Genomic DNA, 23,699 nt, shown 5'->3' with positions numbered 1-23,699 from the left:
GGGGTTGGGACCATCAGTTGCGTTGAGGAGAAGTCAGGTGGATACACAGCTGATAGTCCTACTGAATAGACTGTTAGAATTTGTATTTTGGCAAGAAAAAAGCAGCTAAGTAAAGAAAAACGAGTGGCCATCATTACTTTAAGAAATGAAGGTCAGTCAGTCAGCCAAAAAATTGGGAAAACTTTGAAAGTAAGGGCTATTTGACCATGAAGGAGAGTGATGGGGTGCTGCGCCAGATGACCTGGCCTCCACAGTCACCGGACCTGAACCCAATCGAGATGGTTTGGGGTGAGCTGGACCGCAGAGTGAAGGCAAAAGGGCCAACAAGTGCTAAGCATCTCTGGGAACTCCTTCAAGACTGTTGGAAGACCATTTCAGGGGACTACCTCTTGAAGCTCATCAAGAGAATGCCAAGAGTGTGCAAAGCAGTAATCAAAGCAAAGGTGGCTCCTTTGAAGAACCTAGAATATGACATATTTTCAGTTGTTTCACACTTGTTTGTTATGTATATAATTCCACATGTGTTAATTCATAGTTTTGATGCCATCATAGTCATAAAAATAAAGAAAAAACTCTTTGAATGAGAAGGTGTGTCCAAACTTTTGGTCTGTACTGTGTATATATATATATATATATATATATATATATATATAATTGAGACTTCTACTATACTGTACTTCTACTGAGACCTATACAGTAGAAGTCTCAAATTTTGTATTTTTTTTAATGACTGGCTTATACATACACTGGGGTGTCCCCAAGCACTGACTTCATATATGGATATAGCTATATATGGAGTCAGAGCAGGGACTCCTAAGCCGAACTAGAGTCCCGACACCCTCCCCTCTTCCAAGCAGGGGGTGCCTGTGGTTCTTCCATTGACTTCCATCGTGCTCGGGTGCTTGGTAGAACACCCGAGCATCGCAAAGTGTTCTACAGGAGCACATGAGCACTTTGTTGCTCGATCAACACTACTAATATATTAAAATGCAGGCCTATAGGTGGCAGCACTATAATGTACTGAATTCAGTATTCTGTATTGCAATAATTGCATGTTATAGTCACCTAGTTTGAAAAAAAGCAAAAAAATTCAAAAAAAGTTACAAAAAATATTTAAAATAAAATTTCAAGTCATCCCCCATTCCATAGAATAAAAAAAAAAATACATACTCTAAGTAATAAAAAAAAACTAAACATCGTGGGCTTCCGCAAATGCCATACTACTAAAATAGAAAAATATCTGATCTGAAAAAAAAAATCTAATTTGCACGTTTTTGTCACTTCACTTTCCAATTTTTTTTTATAAAAAGTGATCAGAAAGTCACTCCAAAACACACTCTAAAATGGCATCATTAAAAGCTGCAGATCGGCCCACGAAAAATTAGTCCTCACACAGCTCCTTAAACATAACTATAAAAAATAGGGGTCAGAATATGGTAATGATTTATTTACTAAAACAAAAACATACATGAATGGGGTATCTTCGTAATCGTACTGAATTGGAGAATGAACATAACATTTTTTCTTTCTAATTCCACCCTATTTGGAATTTTTTTGTATGCAATAGTAAATGCAATAGTAAATGGTGCCATTAAAAAGTAGAGACAAAAGTAAAGAGTAAAGACAACTTGTCCTTCCAAAAACAAGCCCTCATACGGCTGTGTGAATGGAAAAATAATAAAATTATAGCTTCAGGAAGGCAGGGACTGAAAAACTAAAACACTAATTTCAGGGTCATAAAAGGCTTAAATACAATTGCCTACCAATATTTTTCAATGATTTTATTTCTCTACAATGTTGCTTTAATATATCAGATGCCCTAAGTGATGGGACCTTCAGATGGAGTCAAAGTGTACATTTCATAAAAGCAATTTGCCTAACACTCACTTGTGCTCCAGGAGGGCCTGGTAATCCTGGAAGACCCTGCGGACCCTAAAAAGACAAAGCACATGTTACACTTTCCAGCCTACACATATTACATTTACAGATGTGTCCTTCCTTATTTTTCTTCATGGAAGAAATGCATTTCAAGATATGTGGTGTGATATGACCAACTTTAAAAAACAAAAGACAGAGTCCAATATTGTGTCACAAGATGTTTTTATTCTAAATCTGTATGGTCATTATGTTAATGACAGTCTGTCCATAATCTTGGAATCATTTTATGAAATTCTGTTGAATTTGCTATATAAGAAATTAGGAGTCCTTAAAATGAAATTGTCATTGATGTTTTATATCTAATATTGTGTAGGGACAATGATAATAAACTTTTTTGTAACACACTAGGGAAATATGTATTATTTCGCTAGAAAACAGGATGTAATAAGGATCCTTAGTAAATGAGTCTCCGAATCAGCGTTCTACTGAGTACTGAAGACAACTATCCGGAACATACAAAGGCAGACTTCCAGCCTACGCTCTACTGAGTGCTGCTAAAAGAGCAGAGAATGGGACTGCTAGTGCTTAGCACTGACAGTTAAAGGATAACTATCATATTTTCATCAAAAAATCTATTTTAGCATATGTTACTTCCGCAGCAGCATTATGCATAAAGCAATCTTTAGTTTCTTCACTTACCACTGTTTTCCTTGAGTTTTCCCCTTAGTTACGGTGTTTTGAATCCTACATTATGAGGATGTTCTCAAGATGGCTCCTCTGCCAGTTCTCTGAGGCCAAAACTGCATTCCCTCAGGTCACATACAAAAATGCTGTAGCCAGCAGCTTCTTGCCAGCCAATCAAATTGAATTACTGAGAGACACGCCTCCTCACTCTGAAGCCTAATGCAGGCATGCAGTGTGAAGGACCGCCCCACTGTCTTCTGGGGGGGTTCGCTCTGGTAGACAAGATTAGCAGACGCAGTATAGAGGCAACAACAAGTTCTCTGGATTAAACAGTTCAGTGTTTTATTCCCACTTTAGGCAAGTGACAAAACAAGCAGTGATAATCAAGCAAAAAGCCACCTTGTGGTGTTGGTGGTAATTCACACCATGTGGCAATTCTGCCTCAAAGAGTCTTTGACCATAGCAGCACCAACCTGTTTTCACGCCAAACAGGTAGCAAGCCTTAATCCAGACACAAGACTCCCAGATCCCAACACAGAGACACAGCTTCTGAGCCCAGCTGCCTATTTAAGGACAGCCAGGTGCTGCCAAAACTCGGACCGGCACTTAAAATCCGGTCCGGTATTTGACCTCACCTGGTTGTAAATCAGCCCAGCAGCACATGCTGGGAGGAAAATAACTGTTTTCCCAGATAAAACCTCTCACTGTGTCACACTTCCTAGTCGGAGACAGATGAGCCACAGCAATGGTCTTTTAAAGTAGCAGTGGAAAGGGACAGGAAACATTAATGAAAGCTGTTATTATAAGGTAATTACAGATCTTTTGGAAATCAATGACAGACTAACTCAGGTATACATGCCTAGCTCTAATAAACTAGCAAATAAAATAAAAATATGACAGTTATCCTTTAATGTGCAGTAACTTAGCACACTTACTGACAGCACAAAAGTGCAGGAAGGCAGATGTACAGAACTGCCAGTGGTTATCACAGTAGGCAGGGACACAGCAGTGATAGGGCACATATAGGAAGCCAGATGCTGGGATAGATAGCTACAAGGAAGCCTGAGAAGTCTAGCTCTGTTCAGTATGTCATCTTTAGCACTCAGTAGAACACATGAAGATGGAGCAATTAGAGCATTGCTAAGGAGAGATTTAGAGCATTGCTAAGAAGATGATATGCAGAAACATATTTCACTAATAAACTATATTACAAAATGTTTAACACCTCTGTCCCTGCACAATATTAAAAATAGACTAAAGCAATAGTTACACTTTAACCAAATTGAATAAGTTATGGCAGGACAGATCTGTACCTACTGTAAATTCAATGTAAATTATATTGCTGCTAAAAATGCCATATAATTTGAATTCAAAGTCTGTCTTTACCTGTATACCTTGTATTCCTGGGGGTCCTACCGGGCCCTATGAATAAAACAACAAGAACAAAATAAAGAACTAATAGGTACTCAAAGGTAAGAGCTTCACATGTTCAAACATTGTTCAAGTGGATTAGAGAGTAGAGCTCTGACAAGGAGATCAAATCTCCTGACATCCTCCTAATGTCAGCACAATGTGGAGTTTATATTTTCTGAAGTAAGTGAGCATGTAGGCTATCATAATACCCATCATTTCACTGCACCACTGAGCTAGAATGTTGCCAATTAAAGGGAATGTATTTGCAAACAGTTTTTGTATATTTTTTTTCTATTTACTATACATGATTATGGGGGCAGCCATCTTACTGAGATGCTGGTAACAGCATTTGGAGATATGCTTTACAGTCTCCACATGAACCACAGGAACCTGAAGACTCTAGATAAATTAATTTCATGGCAGAGTCTTTAGAACAGCAGTCACCCTACAATGAAATGGAAGGGTTCTGAGCTGTGACCTTCATCTATTGTGAATGGTGTATCCTGTTTTATCTATATATAGGTGATACCGTTAATTGTAATCCTGCCCATGATGGTAATAAGATGACTACTGAAAATCAATCTGTATAAAACAAAAAATGTCAGCCTATTATGAGAGTCAGAGGTCAAAGTAAAAACTGTAAGATTTCAGAATGTTTTATATGTATAAGATAGTGACATGGGAAATAAGAAAAATGCCAAAAATATTTAAAATATAGTGGGTCGTTTACTAACAGATATACACCTCTTTCTGGCATATATCTGTCGCAGATTGCAGTGCAAAGGTTATTTGCGCCGCAATCTGCATCTTTTCCCCGCTCACACCAGGTCTACATAAATTTGACGCATTCACTACCAGGGTATTAAGACCGGTGTCTAAAATGACGTTCTTAATAAATAAACCCCATAAACCCCCTTAAAAAAATGGATCATTTTCTGGTGACACATTCCTTTTAGCTCTATGACAACATGAAGGGAATCTGAGGATTTTTCTAGCAGAAAGTTAAATCAAGAAATAAATCAGTACAGTTTTTTCTCCCTAAAATTAAATAAGGCTAATAGAAGTTTATACTTTAAAGGTTAAGGCACAAACACATATGGCCAAACATATCTAAAGGTAGTTTGGTAAAAAGAGTTCAGTATTTTTTCTTCAATTTTAAACCACGAAAGCAAAAACATACACAAATCTTTCTTTGTGAACCAAGTGCTTTGAGCCACTGAAATGCCAAAGGAAGAACAAACTCCTCTGTTTCTGTTTAAACATGTATCAATATCTACTTTTGATAGTCCATACTAATCCCTAATTTTGATAGGCCATAGAGAATAAAATCAAAAGGTATGAATAAATATTAAGCTGATTTTGTTCTATGACTGGGATGAACAAAATAAGTCAGTGGGTAGCAACTAAACATTTACTTAAAGAGGACCTGTCACCGCTCCTGACATGCCGGTTTTAGTAGCTACCTGCATTCCCCATGTAATAATTCAGGAGCACAGTCTGACATTGGCAGTAGAGAATGGATAGAGTCAGACTGTGTAAGGACACCACTCAAACTGGTAACACCCAGCTGTACCCTTACTGCAGACTGCTTGCAATTCATTAATAAACTTCTAGTAGAAATAATAAAGGAAAGGCATACTATAGAGTCATAAGAACAGATGTTCCAGAATTGGTATTTCATGGGGAATGCATGTAGCTATTAAAACAGGCATCTCAGGAATGGTGATGGGTCCTCTTTAAGAGCAATGTGTTCAAAGATAGACTAGAAAGCCTAGAAGGCTAGCTAGCTGAAAATGCATGGAGCGTTTAAATCATAACCCTTGATATACTCATTTTCCCATTCAGTTTACACAGAATGCAATGAACAAAGAAGAATTTCAAACCAGTTTTACTTATTGGCATTAAAGATGATTCTGCACATAATAATTAGGATAATTTCATTTTGGACCAATATTTTAAATCTGGGCATTTTGGATCATTACAAGTGCTGATGATAATAGCTGAACTGATAGAATCAGTTTATGGCGATTAAACATGTACGACTGTAGCTTGCTTCTAAGGATGACTGCATCCATCATCTTCCTGTTATAATATGACATTTTAATACAATATGAACAAATATGGACTTACTTGGGGACCTTCTGTAACTGTTCCAGGTACCCCTGGCTCTCCTTGAGACCCCTGTACACCTGGCAAACCTCTTTCTCCCTGTTAAGTTAATATTAAGTATGGTAAAGGGATAAATATAAAATCATATGAAGAAGAGAGTCAGCAATGCATTTGTATCATTTTTATGGAACATTTTAATACATTTCACTGCATAAGCTAAATAAATGCTAGATAAACATTACTGAGAAAAAAAGGCTCAGACCATCTTTGTCTTAAAATAAATTCCAGTGAAAATGGCCATTAAAATGGCACTCCAGATGCGGGCCAAAATGACATTTCAGTCATAACTCCATAGGTGAAGACTGCCTATATATTGTGGTAGTGCTCGGTTGATTTTCACTTCTATTTTTTAGCAGGCTAAATGACAATGAGAAATCACAACTAAGCTCCATAGTAGACTAATGTGTAATATCAGAATCAGTGTGAAATACACTTGAGTCTAAATGCAACAAAATGTATCCCACCAAAACAAGAAACAATGGAATGGCCACTCCAGAGCTCATTATCATTGAATGCTTTTGGGATTAATGTTGTTTCAACAAACTCTGTGTTAATCAATAGCACAAGTCAATACAATAACCTTGTCATATTTCTTATTAGAGAAAAATGCCTTTTTCTTCACTTTCAGGCTTCTTCCCTCTCCTCCCCCCCCCCATACTAATCTGATTACTCACTTTGAATTCACAGAAAAATCCATCCTGATAGATGAGATGGACTTTCAGCTCACTGATTGATCAGATTACAGTCTTACCATAAAAGTGTATGAAGGGGAAGAGAGAGCAGAAGTTGAATGAAAGAGACAGAGGAAGAGATACACACAGAGGTGCTTCTGCAGCTAATAGTAAATTCGTTGCCTCACCATAATGCTATTTTTAACAGTAATGCTGATGAGCGCTGCTCTGAAAGAATTTGGGGAGCAAGATCTCCTTCTCTCTGTGTTTGCAGTGTAATGGAGACATCATGCTAGCTAGTCTCCACCCATTAGCTCAAGGAAAACTGAGAATTAGAGCTGGAACCTGCAGAGGAGAAACTGCTGGTAAATGCAGGATACAAGTCATGTAATAGTCACATATAGTGTGACACACATGGCAGCTTATTCTGAAAAGTCATCTGAAAAGACAGGCATGCTTTGAATTTTGAAATGGAAACAATGCACCCAGTTTCTAAGACTGAACTTTGGAGGATATTCCGTTTTTTCCTGACATCAAAGATAACAATTTCTGCTTAAAGACTGGAAATTAAAGCATGCCTGCTTTCTGTAAATGTGCATTCTCTCTCTATTCCTGATAGATCCTGAAGTAATGACAGAAATGTGTTGTGTGCTCTAAGCCACTGTTCCTTTGCTGCTCCCTCTCCTTCACTCTCTCAGCAGCTTCCCCCTATTCCCATCCTGTCTTCTGTTAATGTTTTACTTAACAGATATTTGAGTGAGGTTTTTTAACAGTTATAGAAGCCTATGGGTAGGGGAACAAAAATGACATGGAGTTTATAGGATTTATATAGAAGTATTTCAAACCATTGGTACACTTTTATTAAACAAACGTGATCTCTAATATATTTAAATTACTCATCAAAATACTAATTAAAACATGGCATAATTGAATCCCACCTTGGGGCCCCGTGGTCCAGGTTCACCAGACATGCCAATTGGCCCCTAATTTTAAAAAGCAAGAAAACATTTCTTAAGACATTTTAGGACACATCCGTTTTGTTATTAGGAACATTTTATAGCAGCTAATGCTGGGTTGCTGAGACTAGGTAAATTAATTCTGCCATTTGAAAATATATCACAATCAGATATAGGATCACTAGTTTATCTAAGACATTTTGGTGAGTAACAAAAAACAGATCTCCAGAATGTCAAATATTAAAAAATGGCATAAGATGAACTCACATGTAAGACAAATACTGTTATATGCATAGAGTCAAACGTTTTTATTAACAGCTGCTATTTAACCCATAAAAATCTATGAATAAAAGATTTGAGATTTCAAAGGTCTGCACTTTTTGACTATTTCAGGTATACTATATAGAATGTATTTGAATAAACTAAATATAGAAAAATAAGCTGGATATAATTGAATAATACTATAGATATGCCCACGGGACAGCAAAGTAAAGCATGAATGCTTACTGGTTCCCCAGGTAATCCAAATCCGGGTGGTCCTGGTTCTCCTTCGGGACCTGGGGCTCCAGGAGATCCGATAGGGCCACCTGAATCCCCCTTTGAAATAAATAGCAAATATTTGTATATGTTTACATGAAGGAAAACACAACAAAATGCATTGTACAGACATTATATTGCACACTTTCCATAGCATATCTGTCTATGAGGCGTAATATTGTGGTGCTACTAAATAAAATGTCAATAAGTACATTGAATACTAGAAAAGGTAACTGGAAAACAAAAAAATATATATCTAGCTTAAGCAGAAAAGGCAACCTATTTGACATGAACAAAGCAGTTATTGTTGTAACACAAGTGGGTGTTAGACATCATTAAAATGTGCAATAAACATTTCTAACTATGACTAAGTGAGTGTGCTATTTATTGTACTCTAATTACATCTTATACAGTTCAGGCACTGTTCTTACGTCTCATTCTATAATATTTTTATATTAAATATAATAATAAATCACTTAGCAAGTACGGTAAACTTAGTGCTAACTGATTCACTAAATGTACAATTAAAAAAAAAGGTTATACAAAAATTAAATTTAAAGGTTACGTAAAAGAATACATGCCTTTTCTCCTTTGGTTCCTGGTTTACCAGGTATTCCATGCTCTCCAGGTAATCCCTGTTGTAATAGGTCAGTGTAGGTAAAACAATAATAAAAATCACAACATACCGTAGGTAATTAATCCCATATGCTTAAAAATATAGATATCCAAAATGAATGTATTAACCCCTTAATGACCAGGCCTAAAATGTCCTTAATGGAAACGTGTCTCCAAAAATGTTGTCTGCCAGATAAAACTAGATAGCAACATATATCCATTTTTCTAATTTGTTATTTTTTTCCTGATTATACTGTAGATTTTTGTATTCTGTTTTCTGAACATGATTATGGGGGATCATCTTACCTGAGCTATTCTTCAAAGCATTTAGAAAGCATTAAGAAAATTGCTTTGCGGCAGCCATATGGGCCATAGACACAATTGACTTCTATGGGAGAATTATCTAGGCATGCTTTTTAACCTTTGACAATCACACAGAAGTTTGTATAACAGTGTAAATTTGGTGTGCCCTCAAAATAACTCAACAGCCATTAATGTACACCCCTAAGTGAAAATGGCCAAATTGTGCCCATATTGTCAATATTTTGTGTGGCCACCAGTATTTTCCATCGCTGTGTTAACTCTCTTGGACATGGAGTTCATTAGAGTTTCACAGTTGCCACTCCTTCATGCCAACATCATAGAGCTGGTGGATGTTAGAGACCTTGCACTCCTTCACCTTCCATTTCAGGATGCCCCACAGATGCTCAATAGGGGTTAGTTCTGAGGACATGCTTGATCAATCCAGTACCTTTACCCTCAGTTTATTTAGCAAGGCAGTAGTCATCTTGGAGGTGTGTTTGGGATCGTTATTATGTTGGAATCCTGCCATGCTGTCCAGTTTCTGAAGGAAGGGGATCATGCTCTGCTTCAGTATGTCACAGTACATGTTGGCATTCATGGTTCCCTCAATAAACTGTAGTTCCCCACAACCCGCAGCACTCATGCATCCCCAAACCCATGACACTCCCACCACCATGCTTGACTGTAGGCAAAACACCATGTGAACCAAATAAGTTTATCTTGGTCTCATCAGACCACAGGACATGGTTCTAGTAATCCATGTCCTTAATCTATGTGCTTGTCTTCAGCAAACTTTTTGCGGGCTTTCTTTTCCTTCTGGTACGACATGCAAACCAATTTCATGCAGTGTGCGGCGTATGGTCTGAACACTGACAGGCTGACCCCCCCACCCTATTAACCTCTGCAGCAATGCTGGCAGCACTCATACATCTATTTTGCAAAGACAACCTGAGGCTGAGCTTATGCACTCAACTTCTTTGGTCGACCATGGCCAGGTCTGTTCTGAGTGGAACCTGTCTTGTTGAGCTACTGTATGGTTTTGGCCACTGTGCTGCAGCTCAGTTTTAGGGGGTTGGCAATTTTCTTATAGCCTAGGCCATCTATATGTAGAGCAATAACAATTTTTTTAGATCCTCACAGAGTTTGCCAATGCTGTGCCATGTTGAACTTCCAGTGACCAGTATGAGAGAGTGTGACAGCGATAACATCAAATTTAACACACTATTTCCCCATTCACACCTGAGACCTTGTAACACTAAAAAGTTACATGACACCGGGGAGGGAAAATGGCTAATTTGGCACAATTTGGCCATTTTCACTTAGGGGTGTAATCACTTTTGTTTCCAGTGGTTTAGACATTAATGGCTGTGTGTTGAGTTATTTTGAGGGCACACCAAATTTATACTGTTATACAAGCTGTACACTAACTACTTTACATTGTATCAAAGTGTCATATCTTCAGTGTTGTCCCATGAAAAGATAGAATAAAGTATTTATAAAAATTTGAAGGGTGTACTCACTTTTCTAAGATACTGGTTGTGTGGTAGATACAGTACCTAATATGTGCATTTTTTTAAATTTAATGTGTACTCAGTGAAAAAACATTGTGAAAGTAATGTTTTATAACTTTATTTCACATTTATAATATATTTATAATATATTAGCATACCCCTGTATGCTAGTATATTATGTTCTGAGCCACTATAACATAGACTGCTGTTAGAGCAAAACAAGTGGGCCCTAACAGCAGGTTTATAGTGAAGACAGCCCTGGGGACCTATGAAGGACTGGGCATCACTTCTCCAGCTATGTTCGGGTCCCTGGGAAATACGGTGACCTGATAGCAGGGGGGAGTCCCCTCTAATCATGCAATGGTATGGATCATGGCATGATCAATAAGTCAACAGCTGGGTTTGGACCTTTCTTCAAACTTGCTAAGAAGGAGCCAGCAGTTACAACACAGGCTGTTTATAACAGCCAGTTCTTAGCGCCGGAGTGCTGTGACAACAAAAATACATTGCTGCAGACTGAGGTCCTGTACTTGCCACCGTCAAAAGACAGTGGGCAGTTTTATTCTTTTATTGTTTTTATGCTTTTACAATACCAAAAAAGGACATACGTATCTTTGCTGCATGTAAAATCAGTATTACAAAATTGTATATCACCACATTACAATTTATAATTTTCCACCCCCCTCCCCACCCCCCCAAAAAAAAAAGAAGAAAAGAAAAAGGAAAACTCTCTCATCTCTTTCCATCCCCAACCCCTCCCCCCACGCCCCAGTCCAACCTCCATCTTAATCAGTTTTTCAGCCATTCTGCCCACATACTCTCAAACCTCCACCTTTTAGGGTTTGTAACTATATGTAATCTCTCACAAGCCAGCGAACATTTGACCATACTGAGCCCCATACTTATTGTTGGTGCGGTTTTCTCTATCTATTTCCTTACAATCCATCTTCTAGCCTAAAATAACAATTTAGTTAATAAACAATCAAGCAACAGGTATCTACCTTCACTATCAACAACTACATCATTTATTTTAATTTTAATAGCCTTATATATCAGGATACTTACACCCCTGGAATAGGATGAGTATAAAGCATGAAATGCATGCGTATCCAAGGCCTATTCATGGTGGTTACAGTATCTTTGGTCAAATGCGTCTCTTGAAGACAAATAATAGCGGGAAGATAACATTAAATATTGCCATTCGTCTCACCCCCGTACCTAGTCCTCTAACATTCCATGAGACGATTTGCATATTTTATCATTCCAGTGTTGATCAAATATGGCAGAATATTCAAGAGGGCATGGATATGAGAGAGGAGAGAGAGGGAGGGAGCGAGAGAGAGAGAGAGAGAGAAGAGGAAGAAAAAAAAACACACCTTTGACCCAGTGGGCACTAGCCCCTGACTCTCTTCCATAGCGTTAAGCCCCCCTCGTCCCCAATCCTATCCGTTTAATTAGACAATTTATCCTCGATCCATGCTTTGCTATCTTCCGGGGAATCAAAAGTGGGCAGTTGTTAGAGGTTAAATAAAGTCTGAGGTCACTTGATCCTTAAAGGCTTTGGACATCTTTAGAATAATTTTTATAGATAAAAATGCTTTTGTAATAAGTTTCAATTAGAGCATTTGTTTCATAGTAGAGAGAAGCTTCAAATGTTGTTTTGTGATAAATCCATCAGACTGCTTGTACTGGCATAGTCTCCATCTCCCCTCTCCTCCTCTCAATGAATTTATAAACTGTTAAACTTTGATTTGGCCATAAACAACATGCTAAACAAATCCTTACCAGACTGCAACTCATAATACAACCACAGGGGGGCCATACATACAGGATTAATCTTGTGACAAAATATTGTGAATTCATGCTTTAAAAAATACCGGTCTTGTCATGCTATGATTATTGATTTCTACTGTGGTGGTGCTGCAGAGAAATTAAACGCTTGTTGCTGGGGGTCCTAGCAGCAAGATGTTGTATGAACAACGTATCTTCAGGGGACTCATTTACAAGGAAGAGATTGTTGAATTGTTGAATGCCTACTGTAGGCAATCAATGCCCTGATTTTGTTACAGAACTTAAAGGGAACCTGTCACCTGGATTTTGTGTATAGAGCTGAGGACATGGGTTGCTAGATGGCCGCTAGCACATCCGCAATACCCAGTCCCCATAGCTCTGTGTGCTTTTATTGTGTAAAAAAAAAAAGAGATTTGATACATATGCAAATTAACCTGAGATGAGTCCTGTCCCTGAGATGAGTCCCGGTGACAGGTTCCCTTTAAGGTGGGATTTCCATTCTTAACATTTATGGTATACCCTGTGAGAGTCAGCTGCAGGTGTGCTTAGCTGTTTCAGTAACTCCCACAGAAGTTAATGTAGATGTTACACTTCTGTCCACTGTTTGCCATTGTATACCATGTGAGCTGGTTGCTGAATATTGTGGTCGTGTATCTAGGGCCATGTGTCAGTGTGGAAGCGCACAGACTCATCTGTTCAATGTGTACTGGCTGCGGATACTTGTGGGTGTGAACTGCACCCCTGTGACTTGCATCTCTTCTCTGTCCGTGTCTGTATAGAGGGGTACTGTTCCAATGTCTGCTCACTGTGTGCTATTTTATTCTGTGTGGGCTGTTTCTACATTGTGAATGTGCATCTAGGGCCATGTTTCAGTATGGCAGTGCACATTTGCCTATGATGTTTGCATACTGGCTAAGGATTACTCTATTGTGATGTTTGTGTCTCTCCAACCTGCTTCTGTAGGGATTAATTCTCCAGTTTGAATCTGTACTTTTTGTCTATATGCTAAAATGTCCTGACATTTTATTCTTGAGCTATGTCCGTGTGTGGCCAGACCCTGGTTGTGGAACAATGTATGCTTCTGTGTAATAATGTTTGCTACTGAAGTCTCTAGACTGTTCCTGAAGCCTTGTCTTATACTTGCCTAGTTTGCCTGGGTTCCAGAAGTCTGGGGGTCTTATTAACATTGGGGGTCTGACTGGGGCTCTAAGCTGATGTCTGATTAACAGGGTTTGACATGGGCTCTGAACTGAGGTCTAATGAAAAATATTTTTCCTTATTTTCCTTCTCTAAAACCTATGGGTAGGTGCGTCTTATAGAGCAAAAAAGACAGTATTTCTAACTCTTTAAGGGGAACCATGTAAACTTAAATTTGTGAGGTCACGATGAATAAATAAATTAATGTCCTGAATGAATGAGTTCTGGTACAGTATGTTACATTAACTTGATACTGTAAGTTATTTTTGCTAATTATAAAAATGTGCCTGAAGTTTTACTGTGTATACTGATTTATGCATTAACCAAAGCTTCCCTTGAGTAAAATAATCACACCAAAGGTATATATTTATTTTGGTCCTTTTCAGGATCTTTCTTAATGCTTCTTCACATTTCATCATCTATTGGCAGTAATTGCAATACTTGACATCTGTATAAGATCAGTATGAAGAAATATATTGTCCCAATCACATAACCTCCAAAATCTTGAGCTAAAATCCAAAGAGAGTCAATGGAGTCAGAAAAAACCCCTATAAAAAACAGCACCTTCCTAGTTAGCACCAAACATGATAATAATATGAATGTTTTATATGTTACCCATAAATCAAAAATACTGTGAAAAGAGAAAACTATACATACTACTTCTCCTGATGAGCCTTTTGGTCCTGTAGCTCCAGGTTCCCCTATTGGACCCTAAAACAAGTTAAGCTTTATTTATAATGGTTAAAGGCAAAACAGAAGTGAATCTACTGTATTGCCTTAATAATACTGAGTGTTCTGTGACAAGCTACAGATGTACATCACAAAACTGCAATTGAATCCATCATTATTTTATACATTCCAATTTACTAAGTGAAATACAAATATTTTGATTACCTGCTAGGAGCCTTTTAAGTCTTTTCTACTGCATTTACTATTGATTATCTAGAAAGCTATAACATTGCTTTGTTAAATGTCAAACATAAATCCATATACAGCAACCATACCTGAATACCAGGAGCTCCTGAAAATCCTGGCAATCCTGGATGTCCTGGTTCACCCTTTATCACAAAACAAAGTAAATATTAATAGAACTTAAGCATAAATATTGTATGTAAATTCTTAAAAATTTCAAAATACAAATACAACTCATCAATAGAGTTCAACCACAGCCCTTTTATATGCTTGGGGGAGCTGTGCTAGGTATGCAGTACCATATATTGGCCTACGATACTAGTCCATTTGAGAATGTTTTTATATGTTTAGATGGATTCCAGATCACATACATGATATATGAAGGCCCCTGTCAGCTGAGGCATATTCTGATCCGTATTTTGCAACAGTATTTGTAAGCAAAAACCAGTAGCGGGTCCAAAACACAGCAAAGGTTAGGTTCCTGGATTTGGCTTACAAATACAGTAGTGACGTAAAATATTGACCAAATAAACAAGTGTGAATGGAATTTATGTGTTACCATCAGTATTTTGGAGATTAACCTAGCACTATGGCCTCTTTCCTTCAGAAGTTCATTTAATGAATGTAAGTGAACAGATGTGTCATAAATATTAAAAAATACAAATCGCCAGGACCGTATGTCATACACCTCCGTATCCTAAGAGAATTAAGTAATGTCATTTCACCCTTATTTCTGATATTTCAGGACTCTATACTGACAGGGAGTGTTCCACAGGATTGGTGCAAAGAAAATGTGGTGCCAATATTCAAAATGAGTCCAAAAACAGAGCATGGAAACTATAGGCCGGTAAGTTTAACATCTGTTGTGGGTAAACTGTTGAAGGTTTTCTAAGAGATGCTATTTTGGAGTACCTCAATGAAAATAAGCAAATAACGCCATATCAGTATTGCTTCATGAGGGATCAGTCATGTCAAGCTAATTTAATCAGTTTCTATGAGGAGGTAAGTTCTAGACTTGACAGCGGTGAATCAATGGATGTCGTACATCTGGACTTCTCCAAAGCATTTGACACTGTACCACATAAAAGGTTAGTATATAAAATAAGAATGCTTGGACTGGGAGAAAACGTCTGTATGTGGGTAAGTAACTGGCTGAGCTATAGAAAACAGAGGGTGGTTATTAACGGTACACACTCAGATTGGGTCACTGTCACTAGTGGGGTACCTCAGGGGTCAGTATTGGGCCCTATTCTCTTCAATATATTTATTAATGATTTTGTAGAAGGCTTGCACAGTAAAATATAAATTTTTTCAGATGACACTAAACTGTGTAAAGTAATTGACACGGAAGAGGACAGTATACAGCTACAGAGGGATCTGGATAGATTGGAGGCTTGGGCAGAGAAGTGGCAGATGAGGTTTAACACTGACAAATGTAAGGTTATGCACATGGGAAGGAATAATGCAAGTCACCCATACATACTAAATGGTAAAACACTGGATAACACTGACATGGAAAAGGACCTAGGAATTTTAGTAAACAGCAAACTAAGCTGCAAAAACCAGTGTCAGGGAGCTGCTTCCAAGGCCAATAAAATAATGGGTTGCATCAAAAGGGGCATAGATGCCCGTGATGAGAACATAGACCTACCACTTTACAAACCACTAGTCAGACCACACATGGAGTACTGTGTACAGTTCTGGGCTCCTGTGAATAAGGCAGACATAGCAGAGCAGGAGAGGGTCCAGAGGAGGGCAACTAAAGTAATAACTGGAATGGGGCAACTACAGTACCCTGAAAGATTATCAACATTAGGGTTATTCACTTTAGAAAAAAGATGACTGAGGGAAGATCTAATTACTATGTATAAATATATCAGGGGGCAGTACAGAGATCTATCCCATCATCTATTTATCCCCAGGACTGTGACTGTGACGAGGGGACATCCTCTGCGTCTGGAGGAAAGAAGGTTTGTACACAAACATGGAAGAGGATTTTTTACGGTAAGAGCAGTGAGACCATGGAACTCTCTGCCTGAGGAGGTGGTGATGGTGAATTCACTAAAAGAGTTCAAGAGGGGTCTGGATGTATTTCTGGAGTGTAATAATATTACAGGATATAGTTACTAGAGGGGGTTGTTGATCCAGGGAGTTATTCTGATTGCCTGATTGGAGTCGGGAAGGAATTTTTTTCCCCTTAAGTAGGAAAAATTGGCTTCTACCTCACAGGGGTATTTTTTGCCTTCCTCTGGATCAACTTGCAGGATAACAGGCTGAACTGGATGGACAAATGTCTTTTTTCGGCATTATATACAATGTTACTATGTTACTAGATGTGGACAAATGTGTTTCTGTTTTTTGAAGAAAAAAAAAGCAGCCATGGTTTTCCAATTCTGCATAGCCCATTTAGTGCGGTTGTCCACTCAATTCCTTCCTAGATTATTTGGAAGTTATAGGGTGGTCCCTTTCTCAGAACCCCCCTCTTTTAGCCAGGAGAAAAAAAAAGTGTCTTTCACACTGAATAGCTTAGCACCAGCATATATTTCAAGGTCACCAATTTTCACTTCCATGCTTCAAGAACATGCATTGCCATTTCTTTCTGTTCACAGTGATGTTTTTGCTTCTGTTTTAGAGGATCATTCTATAACATACATGATGAATCCCTTTGTCATGTAACCAGGGGTGCACCACCAATGAGGCGAGGTGAGGCGATCGCCTCAGGCAGCACCAGGTAGGGACAAGAGGGGGCAGCGGAAGGGGGATTATCTGTTTCTGCAGCATAGTATTGAGAAGCACAGCGGGCACAGTATGTGGCTCTGTATTACCCTGTATGTTTTGTAGCTCTGTATGTAATGTTTTCCAAATAAGTCTTTAACAGTAGAGCTGGAGGGAAGCGGTTAGGTTAAAAAATTGGGGGGGTTGGGTGCCGTTTCAGTTCTCGACTCAGCAGAAAGGCAGCAGAAAGGCTAGGTGCACCCCTGCATGTAATGGAATCTATGAGGCTTTCTATTGTTTAGCAGCAGCAGGATATGCTATTCTGCCCATCTAAAGCAATAGAAACCTGGCAGCACAGAAGTGTGAACAAGACCTTACATAATTCAGTTTCAAGATCAATACATTACCTTTAATCCCTGCTCTCCTTTAGTTGCAGTTTCTCCCTTCCGAAAAAAAGAAAAACACGATTATTTTCCAAGTTCTGTTCATTAAAACTGTTTCAACAGACACAGAGAGAATGATTATGTTTAAGCATCATGCAGAATACAGACCCATAATGAATTTTATAGGCATACACAGATTTTTATTTGATATTTGCCATTAATATAACATAATGAAAAAATATTAGGCTAAATTTTGTGAACCTTTAATGGTTTTAAATCTTTGCCTACAAACATAAATCTGATATATTGATATTTAACCAATGACACCATCTATAATATTTTGAAAAATGATGCCTATTTGCCTGTAGTTTTCTTCAATCAGCACTGATATAAATCATGATCACACTGCTAAAACGGAAGCTTTCTGCTTCCATTCTTTTTATTTTCATTTTCTCTTCATAAAGTTTGACCAGTAATCCCCCGCATCAGTGCTACCTGGCAAAATAAATGTTTGCACATTTAATGCTGTTTCCAATCCTTTTTCTGAATGCGGATTTCACACTGGCATTTTTGCCAGTCTGTGTGGTTTCCCATATACCTGACAGCAAGAACAGTGCAGTCTGCAGTCTTCTTCTTGCCATCAAAACGTATTATAAGTAGTGATGAGTGAATTTATTGATTCGGATTCGAATAGGCCAAATTATTTGGGCGATTCGATTGGGATTTGAACAAATTTGACCTGAATCGTAAGTGTTCCAATTGCCCTGACAAGTTGTGGATGATACTCTGAGGTCTCCTAGGACTGTATCAAATCATTATCAAACTCTTTACCACCAAGCCAGGTTTAGTAATATTAAAGTTACAGTGATATATATGGCTATAGGTAAATGCATGGCTGCTGGTGGTAACAAACAGCCTCTTTAAAAATAAACCGCACTGTAGCATTTTTTACAGTAAGTTTTTAATTTCTAATTTTCAGTTTTTCATTTTTACTTTTTTTGGTGGCAAATGCCTATTGGTATGTACATACACACCGCCTAGGGTCAGTGGATCCTGCTTTTTCATTGTTCCTGTCTTCTGATCTGAAAAATGTCTAATGCCATTTTGTTAAATTCTCTTGCATCAAATCACCAAAAATTCAGATTTGAAATTGACCCAAATTTTTGTTAAGGTTGAATTCAAATTCTTTAAAACCAATTCATTAATCTCTAATTATATGGTAAGTTGAGTGGTATTTTAGGATTCATTGTTATCCACTTTCAAAACAGTGGCTTTGTTATAAGCTCATTGTATAATGAAACATCTATTATACTTCCTTGTCTTTCAGTACCTTTTCATGTTCAAGATCTTTGCTCGCTTGAAACCCGTATAAAGTTAAGGGCACTTTACATGGGTAGAGAATCTAGTAGATAACTGCTAACCAGTGTCCATAAAAGCGCTCGTTAGCAATTATTTGGCAGTGTAAATGTACAGCTGATTACCAGATGAACAAGCAAAATGCTCGTTCATCGGGCAATAGATCATTTGTGCAGTGACAAAATGATCATTTGAGCACAGCAGATCGTGCTGTGTAAACATCATCTGCTGCCGGCAAACAACTAGTCAATATGGAGACGAGTAATGGCATTAGTCATCACTCCTCCTCATACTGTGGAGGAGATCTGTCATGCCCTGCTCAGGTTATGTGCAGAGGTCTGCCAGGTTAGCAGCACGAGTGTAGCCTTTTGTTTTTGTTTTGGAGTTGAGCTGTATCCGCCTCCCTTCAGGTGCACTGGGTGGGGTCGTTGGTTTGAGTTTAAATTACGCCCACTCCCAGTGTCCTGGGCGGGTTATAGCTTCTGTCTGGCTCAGAGGAAGGAAGGAAGGATTTGCTTTTCCTGTTCAGTAACAAGATAAGTTGGTTTTGTTTTCTTGTGGTTGTCTGTCTAGGCTGTTAGAGAGACGCCTGCCCCCTCCAGGTCCTGAGGGAGCCGGGCTGCCTCTTTCCCCCTTTCACCATCTTAGGGATTTTAGGGAATCTTCAGCCTATGCACGGGGACACGTTTATTCCCACCTTCAGGGTCTGAACGTGGGCATAGAAGTCTAGGGAGAGCTGGTAGGGATTTGTCAGGAGGTGACCTTTATCCCCAGCTTCTTGCCAAGACACTTGTTTGGTGGTATTCTGTGTATCTTGTATTCTGTCCACCGTGACAAGATCGTTGCATGAAAATGCTGCTGTCTCCTCCAGCAGCAAGCAAGTGATTGTCGGGAAGGAACACTTCTGTATCATCCCGTGTAAAGGGACGTTTAGACCTAAAACTTTTCACATTTAAGGCTACATTCACTTTGCTGTTTGGTGCAGATCCGTCATGGATCTGCACAGACGTATCCGCACCGATAATACAAGCGCATGCATTGGTTCAGAACGGATCCGTTTGTATTATCTTTAACATTGCCAAAACGGATCCGTCTTGAAAACCATTGAAAGTCAATGGGGGACGGATCCGTTTTCTATTGTGCCATATTGTGTCAGTGAAAACGGATCCGGCCCCATTGACTTACATTGTGTGTCAGGACGGATCTGTTTGGCTCAGTTTTGTCAGACGGCAAGCAGCGTTTTGGTGTCCGCCTCCAAAGCGGAATGGAGACGGAACGGAGCCAAACTGATGCATTCTGAGCGGATCCTTTTCTATTCAGAATGCATTAGGGCAAAACTGATCCATTTTGGACCGCTTGTGAGAGCTCTGAAAGTAGCCTCAGTGTTTGCTAAAAATGTATATTTTCTAGACAATCCTCTGTGAGGACATTATACATTGCATTACACATTACAAATCTCTCTCTCTCTTGCATAAAAGTATATCTGTAGCTAAGATGTGTTATCCTGAGGGAAATACTTTTAGCCAGAAAACTATTGTCTATGGCACATCTCTCAATTTTTCTATGCTGCACCTTCTACTGACATCACAGTAACCCCAAGATTATGTTTAGGGATGAGAGAATCGACTTTGGATGAAGCTCAGTACAGTATTAGAATGTATTGGCTCAGATGAAATGTGTTTTTTTTTACAGTGGAAATCCATTTTTTAAGTTATTACGCTAAGTCTGAGACTTCGCAAAGTAATAACTTCGACTCAACGGAGCCAATGCATTCTAATACTGTACAGAGCGCTTTCTCCATACAGCACTGAAACAAAGTTTTATGCGAATCGACTTTGGTTGTTTCATCCCTCATTCCTAATAATGTTGCACATTAAAAGCACATCATGATGATGACGACAGTGTGAGTACTCCCTAGAAAGATGGTGTGTGCCACCTGTGGTACATGTACCACAATCTGAGAACCTAGCATCCAAGCTAAATACTGTATCAACTGTGAAATATCTATGTAGATTTTCAGCCTTTGGATGTATACAGGATATCTATTCACAGGTATACAGGATATCTATTATACAGGTAACAGAAACATTGGAAAAAGAGCAAGGATTGAAGCATTAAAGGGGTTGTCTCATCTGAGACATTGGTGTCATATCGCTAGGATATACCACCAGGACCCAAACCTATCTCCAGAACAGAACCCCCAAAGTGAGCAGAGAGCAGCCATACATGCACAGCCACCCTCCATTCATTTCTATGGGACTGCTGAAAATAGCTGATCATTGGCTCAGCTATCTCCGGCAGTCCCATAGAAGTGAATGTAATGGTGTCTGCACTTTCGCTGTGTGTGCTCCATTAATTTCTATGGGACTCCTGAAAATAGCCAAGGGTGCTCACTCGGCTATATTCAAAACTTCCATAGAAACAAATGGAGAGCATGGTGCACGTGCGTTGTGCTCAGTCATTTCCTTTGGGGGCCCGCTCAGAGGTGTGAACCACATCTATCTGACTTTAATGGCATGTCCAAGCAAAGTCCCAGATGAAAATACCTCTTTAAGGCCTCTTTCACACGGGCGTTGCGGGAAAAGGTGCGGGTGCATTGCGGGAACATGCGCGATTTTTCAGCGCAAGTGCAAAACATTGTAATGCGTTTTGCACTCGCGTGAGAAAAATCGGCATGTTTGGTACCCAAACCCGAACTTCTTCACAGAAGTTCGGGTTTGGGTTAGGTGCTGGGTAGATTGTATTATTTTCCCTTATAACATGGTGAAAATAATAGCATTCTGAATACAGAATGCATAGTACAATAGGGCTGGAGGGGTTAAATTTTTTTTTTTTAACTCACTTGTGAGGTGCACTATGGTGATGGATCATGTGACGGACCATGTGATGAACGGAGTGACGTCATCAAAGGTCCTATTGCTCACAGATGAAGACAAAAGAGATGCCGGCTGCGCGAACAAGTGGACTAAGGTGAGTTAAATAATTTTCTTCTTTTTTTTAACCCCTCCAGCCCTATTTTACTTAGCATTCTGTATTTAGAATGGTATTATTTTCCCTTATAACCATGTTATAAGGGAAAATAATAATGATCGGGTCTCCATCCCGATCATCACCTAGCAACCGTGTGTGAAAATCGCACCGCATCCGCACTTGCTTGCGGATGCTTGCGATTTTCACGCAACTTCATTTATTTCTATGGGACCTGCGTTATGTGAAAAATGCACAAAGAGGAGCATGCTGCGATTTTCACGCAACGCACAAGTGATGCGTGAAAATCACCGCTCGTGTGCACAGCCCCATAGAAATGAATGGGTCAGGATTCAGTGCTGGTGCAATGCGTTCAACTCACGCATCGCATCCGCCCGGAATACTCACCCGTGTGAAAGGGGCCTAAGAGTATTAGAAAGTTGCAGAATATATCAATGTAACATGATTAAGCTTTAATTATATAAAACCAAATTTTAAAAATTTTTAAAGAAAAAAATCCGTTTTTTTTCAATACTACTTCAAATGTTATACATATATTATTCTGACAAAATTGTTCTAAACATTGATGTATTCAGTCTGATACCTTTGTGGGAAGATAAAAAAAATAATAATTTAACTTGCCTAAGATTTTCCAGATTATTTAAAAAAGTTACTAAGAGAAGTTTATCCATCCATTGGGTCTAGGAATGGGTGAAATAATTCGTTTATGTGGTTGGTATTGATTATTTCCTAATCAAACCATCTCTCGGTCATTTTAACGCTATAAAAGTCCTCCATCAGTTCAGCTGTTTTGAAATACTTTCAAGTAAATCCAATAATCCATAAAAACACATTAATATTTGAAAAAGATTAATTGATTGACTTTCAATGCCAAAAAAATGTTCAATTTGAAACCATGCTAAAAACAATTCAGTCTGTGCCATGAATAATATGTCTCAGTTTTACTCACAGGGTCACCTTTTTCTCCTTTTGTGTCAGACGTGGTCTGTAAGAGACACATGGTGAATAGTAGTTACTGCATAAAAACTCCACACCAATTAGCTAATAAAACAATAATAAATGCAATCTTTAGATCTTCTGATAATTAACTATATGTAATACTAGCAGAAGAACCCGGCTTCGCAAGGGTATATTTAATCTATTTCATTTAATGTTTGTGTGTGTCGTTAAAAGATTTCGACAGTATCTATTATAACAGTGACATCTACAGTACCCTACTCCTTTAACAATTATCTCTACAGCAGCCTGCCCCGATTAACAGTAATATCCACAGTGCCCTCCCCTTTAATAGTGACCTCAACAGCGGCCGCCCCTTTATTAGCGACCTTCACAGTACTTTGTCTCCATAACAGTGATTTACACAATAACCCGCCCGCTTAACAGTGACCTCCACAGAGCTCTGTTTCCTTAAAATGTGACCTTCACAACACCCCGCCCCTTAACACTGACCTCCATAGTGGACATCCCCTTAAACGTTACCTCCATCGTTTCCTACTCCCTTAACAGAGACCTCCACAGCTCCCGCCCCTTAAACAGTGACCTCCACAGCATCTTGTCCCCTTAACAGTGACCTCCACAGCGACCCTCCCCTTTAACAGTGACCTTCACAGCGGCCGCCAC

General features: G+C 38.8%; 1 protein-coding gene and 1 long non-coding RNA gene across 2 annotated transcripts in view; both read right to left on the bottom strand.

Moving 5' to 3' along the window:
• Positions 1-8,362, bottom strand: part of LOC120998109 (collagen alpha-1(XIX) chain-like) — a 378,018-nt gene extending 369,656 nt beyond the window's left edge. Inside the window, exons 1-5 of the mRNA XM_040428629.1 lie at positions 8,279-8,362; positions 7,754-7,798; positions 6,106-6,183; positions 3,949-3,984; positions 1,888-1,932 (exon numbers count right to left, since the gene is read on the bottom strand). Of these exons, the coding sequence (XP_040284563.1) occupies positions 1,888-1,932; positions 3,949-3,984; positions 6,106-6,183; positions 7,754-7,786 (192 nt within the window). The 5' untranslated portion in view covers positions 7,787-7,798; positions 8,279-8,362. The remainder of the gene's footprint in view (positions 1-1,887; positions 1,933-3,948; positions 3,985-6,105; positions 6,184-7,753; positions 7,799-8,278) is intronic.
• Positions 8,363-8,888: 526 nt separating this feature from the next.
• LOC120998112 lies at positions 8,889-23,065 on the bottom strand. Its single transcript, XR_005778304.1, has 5 exons — positions 23,029-23,065; positions 17,760-17,795; positions 14,730-14,783; positions 14,383-14,436; positions 8,889-8,943 (listed from the first exon to the last, which is right to left on the bottom strand). It is a non-coding gene; the product is annotated as an uncharacterized LOC120998112 (long non-coding RNA).
• Between the last annotated feature and the right edge of the window lie 634 nt (positions 23,066-23,699).

This window comes from Bufo bufo, chromosome 4 (genome assembly GCF_905171765.1).
Source record: "Bufo bufo chromosome 4, aBufBuf1.1, whole genome shotgun sequence".
NCBI lineage: Eukaryota > Metazoa > Chordata > Amphibia > Anura > Bufonidae > Bufo > Bufo bufo.
The sequence above is the reverse complement of the archived record's forward strand: the minus strand, read 5'-3'. Positions and strand labels throughout refer to the sequence as shown.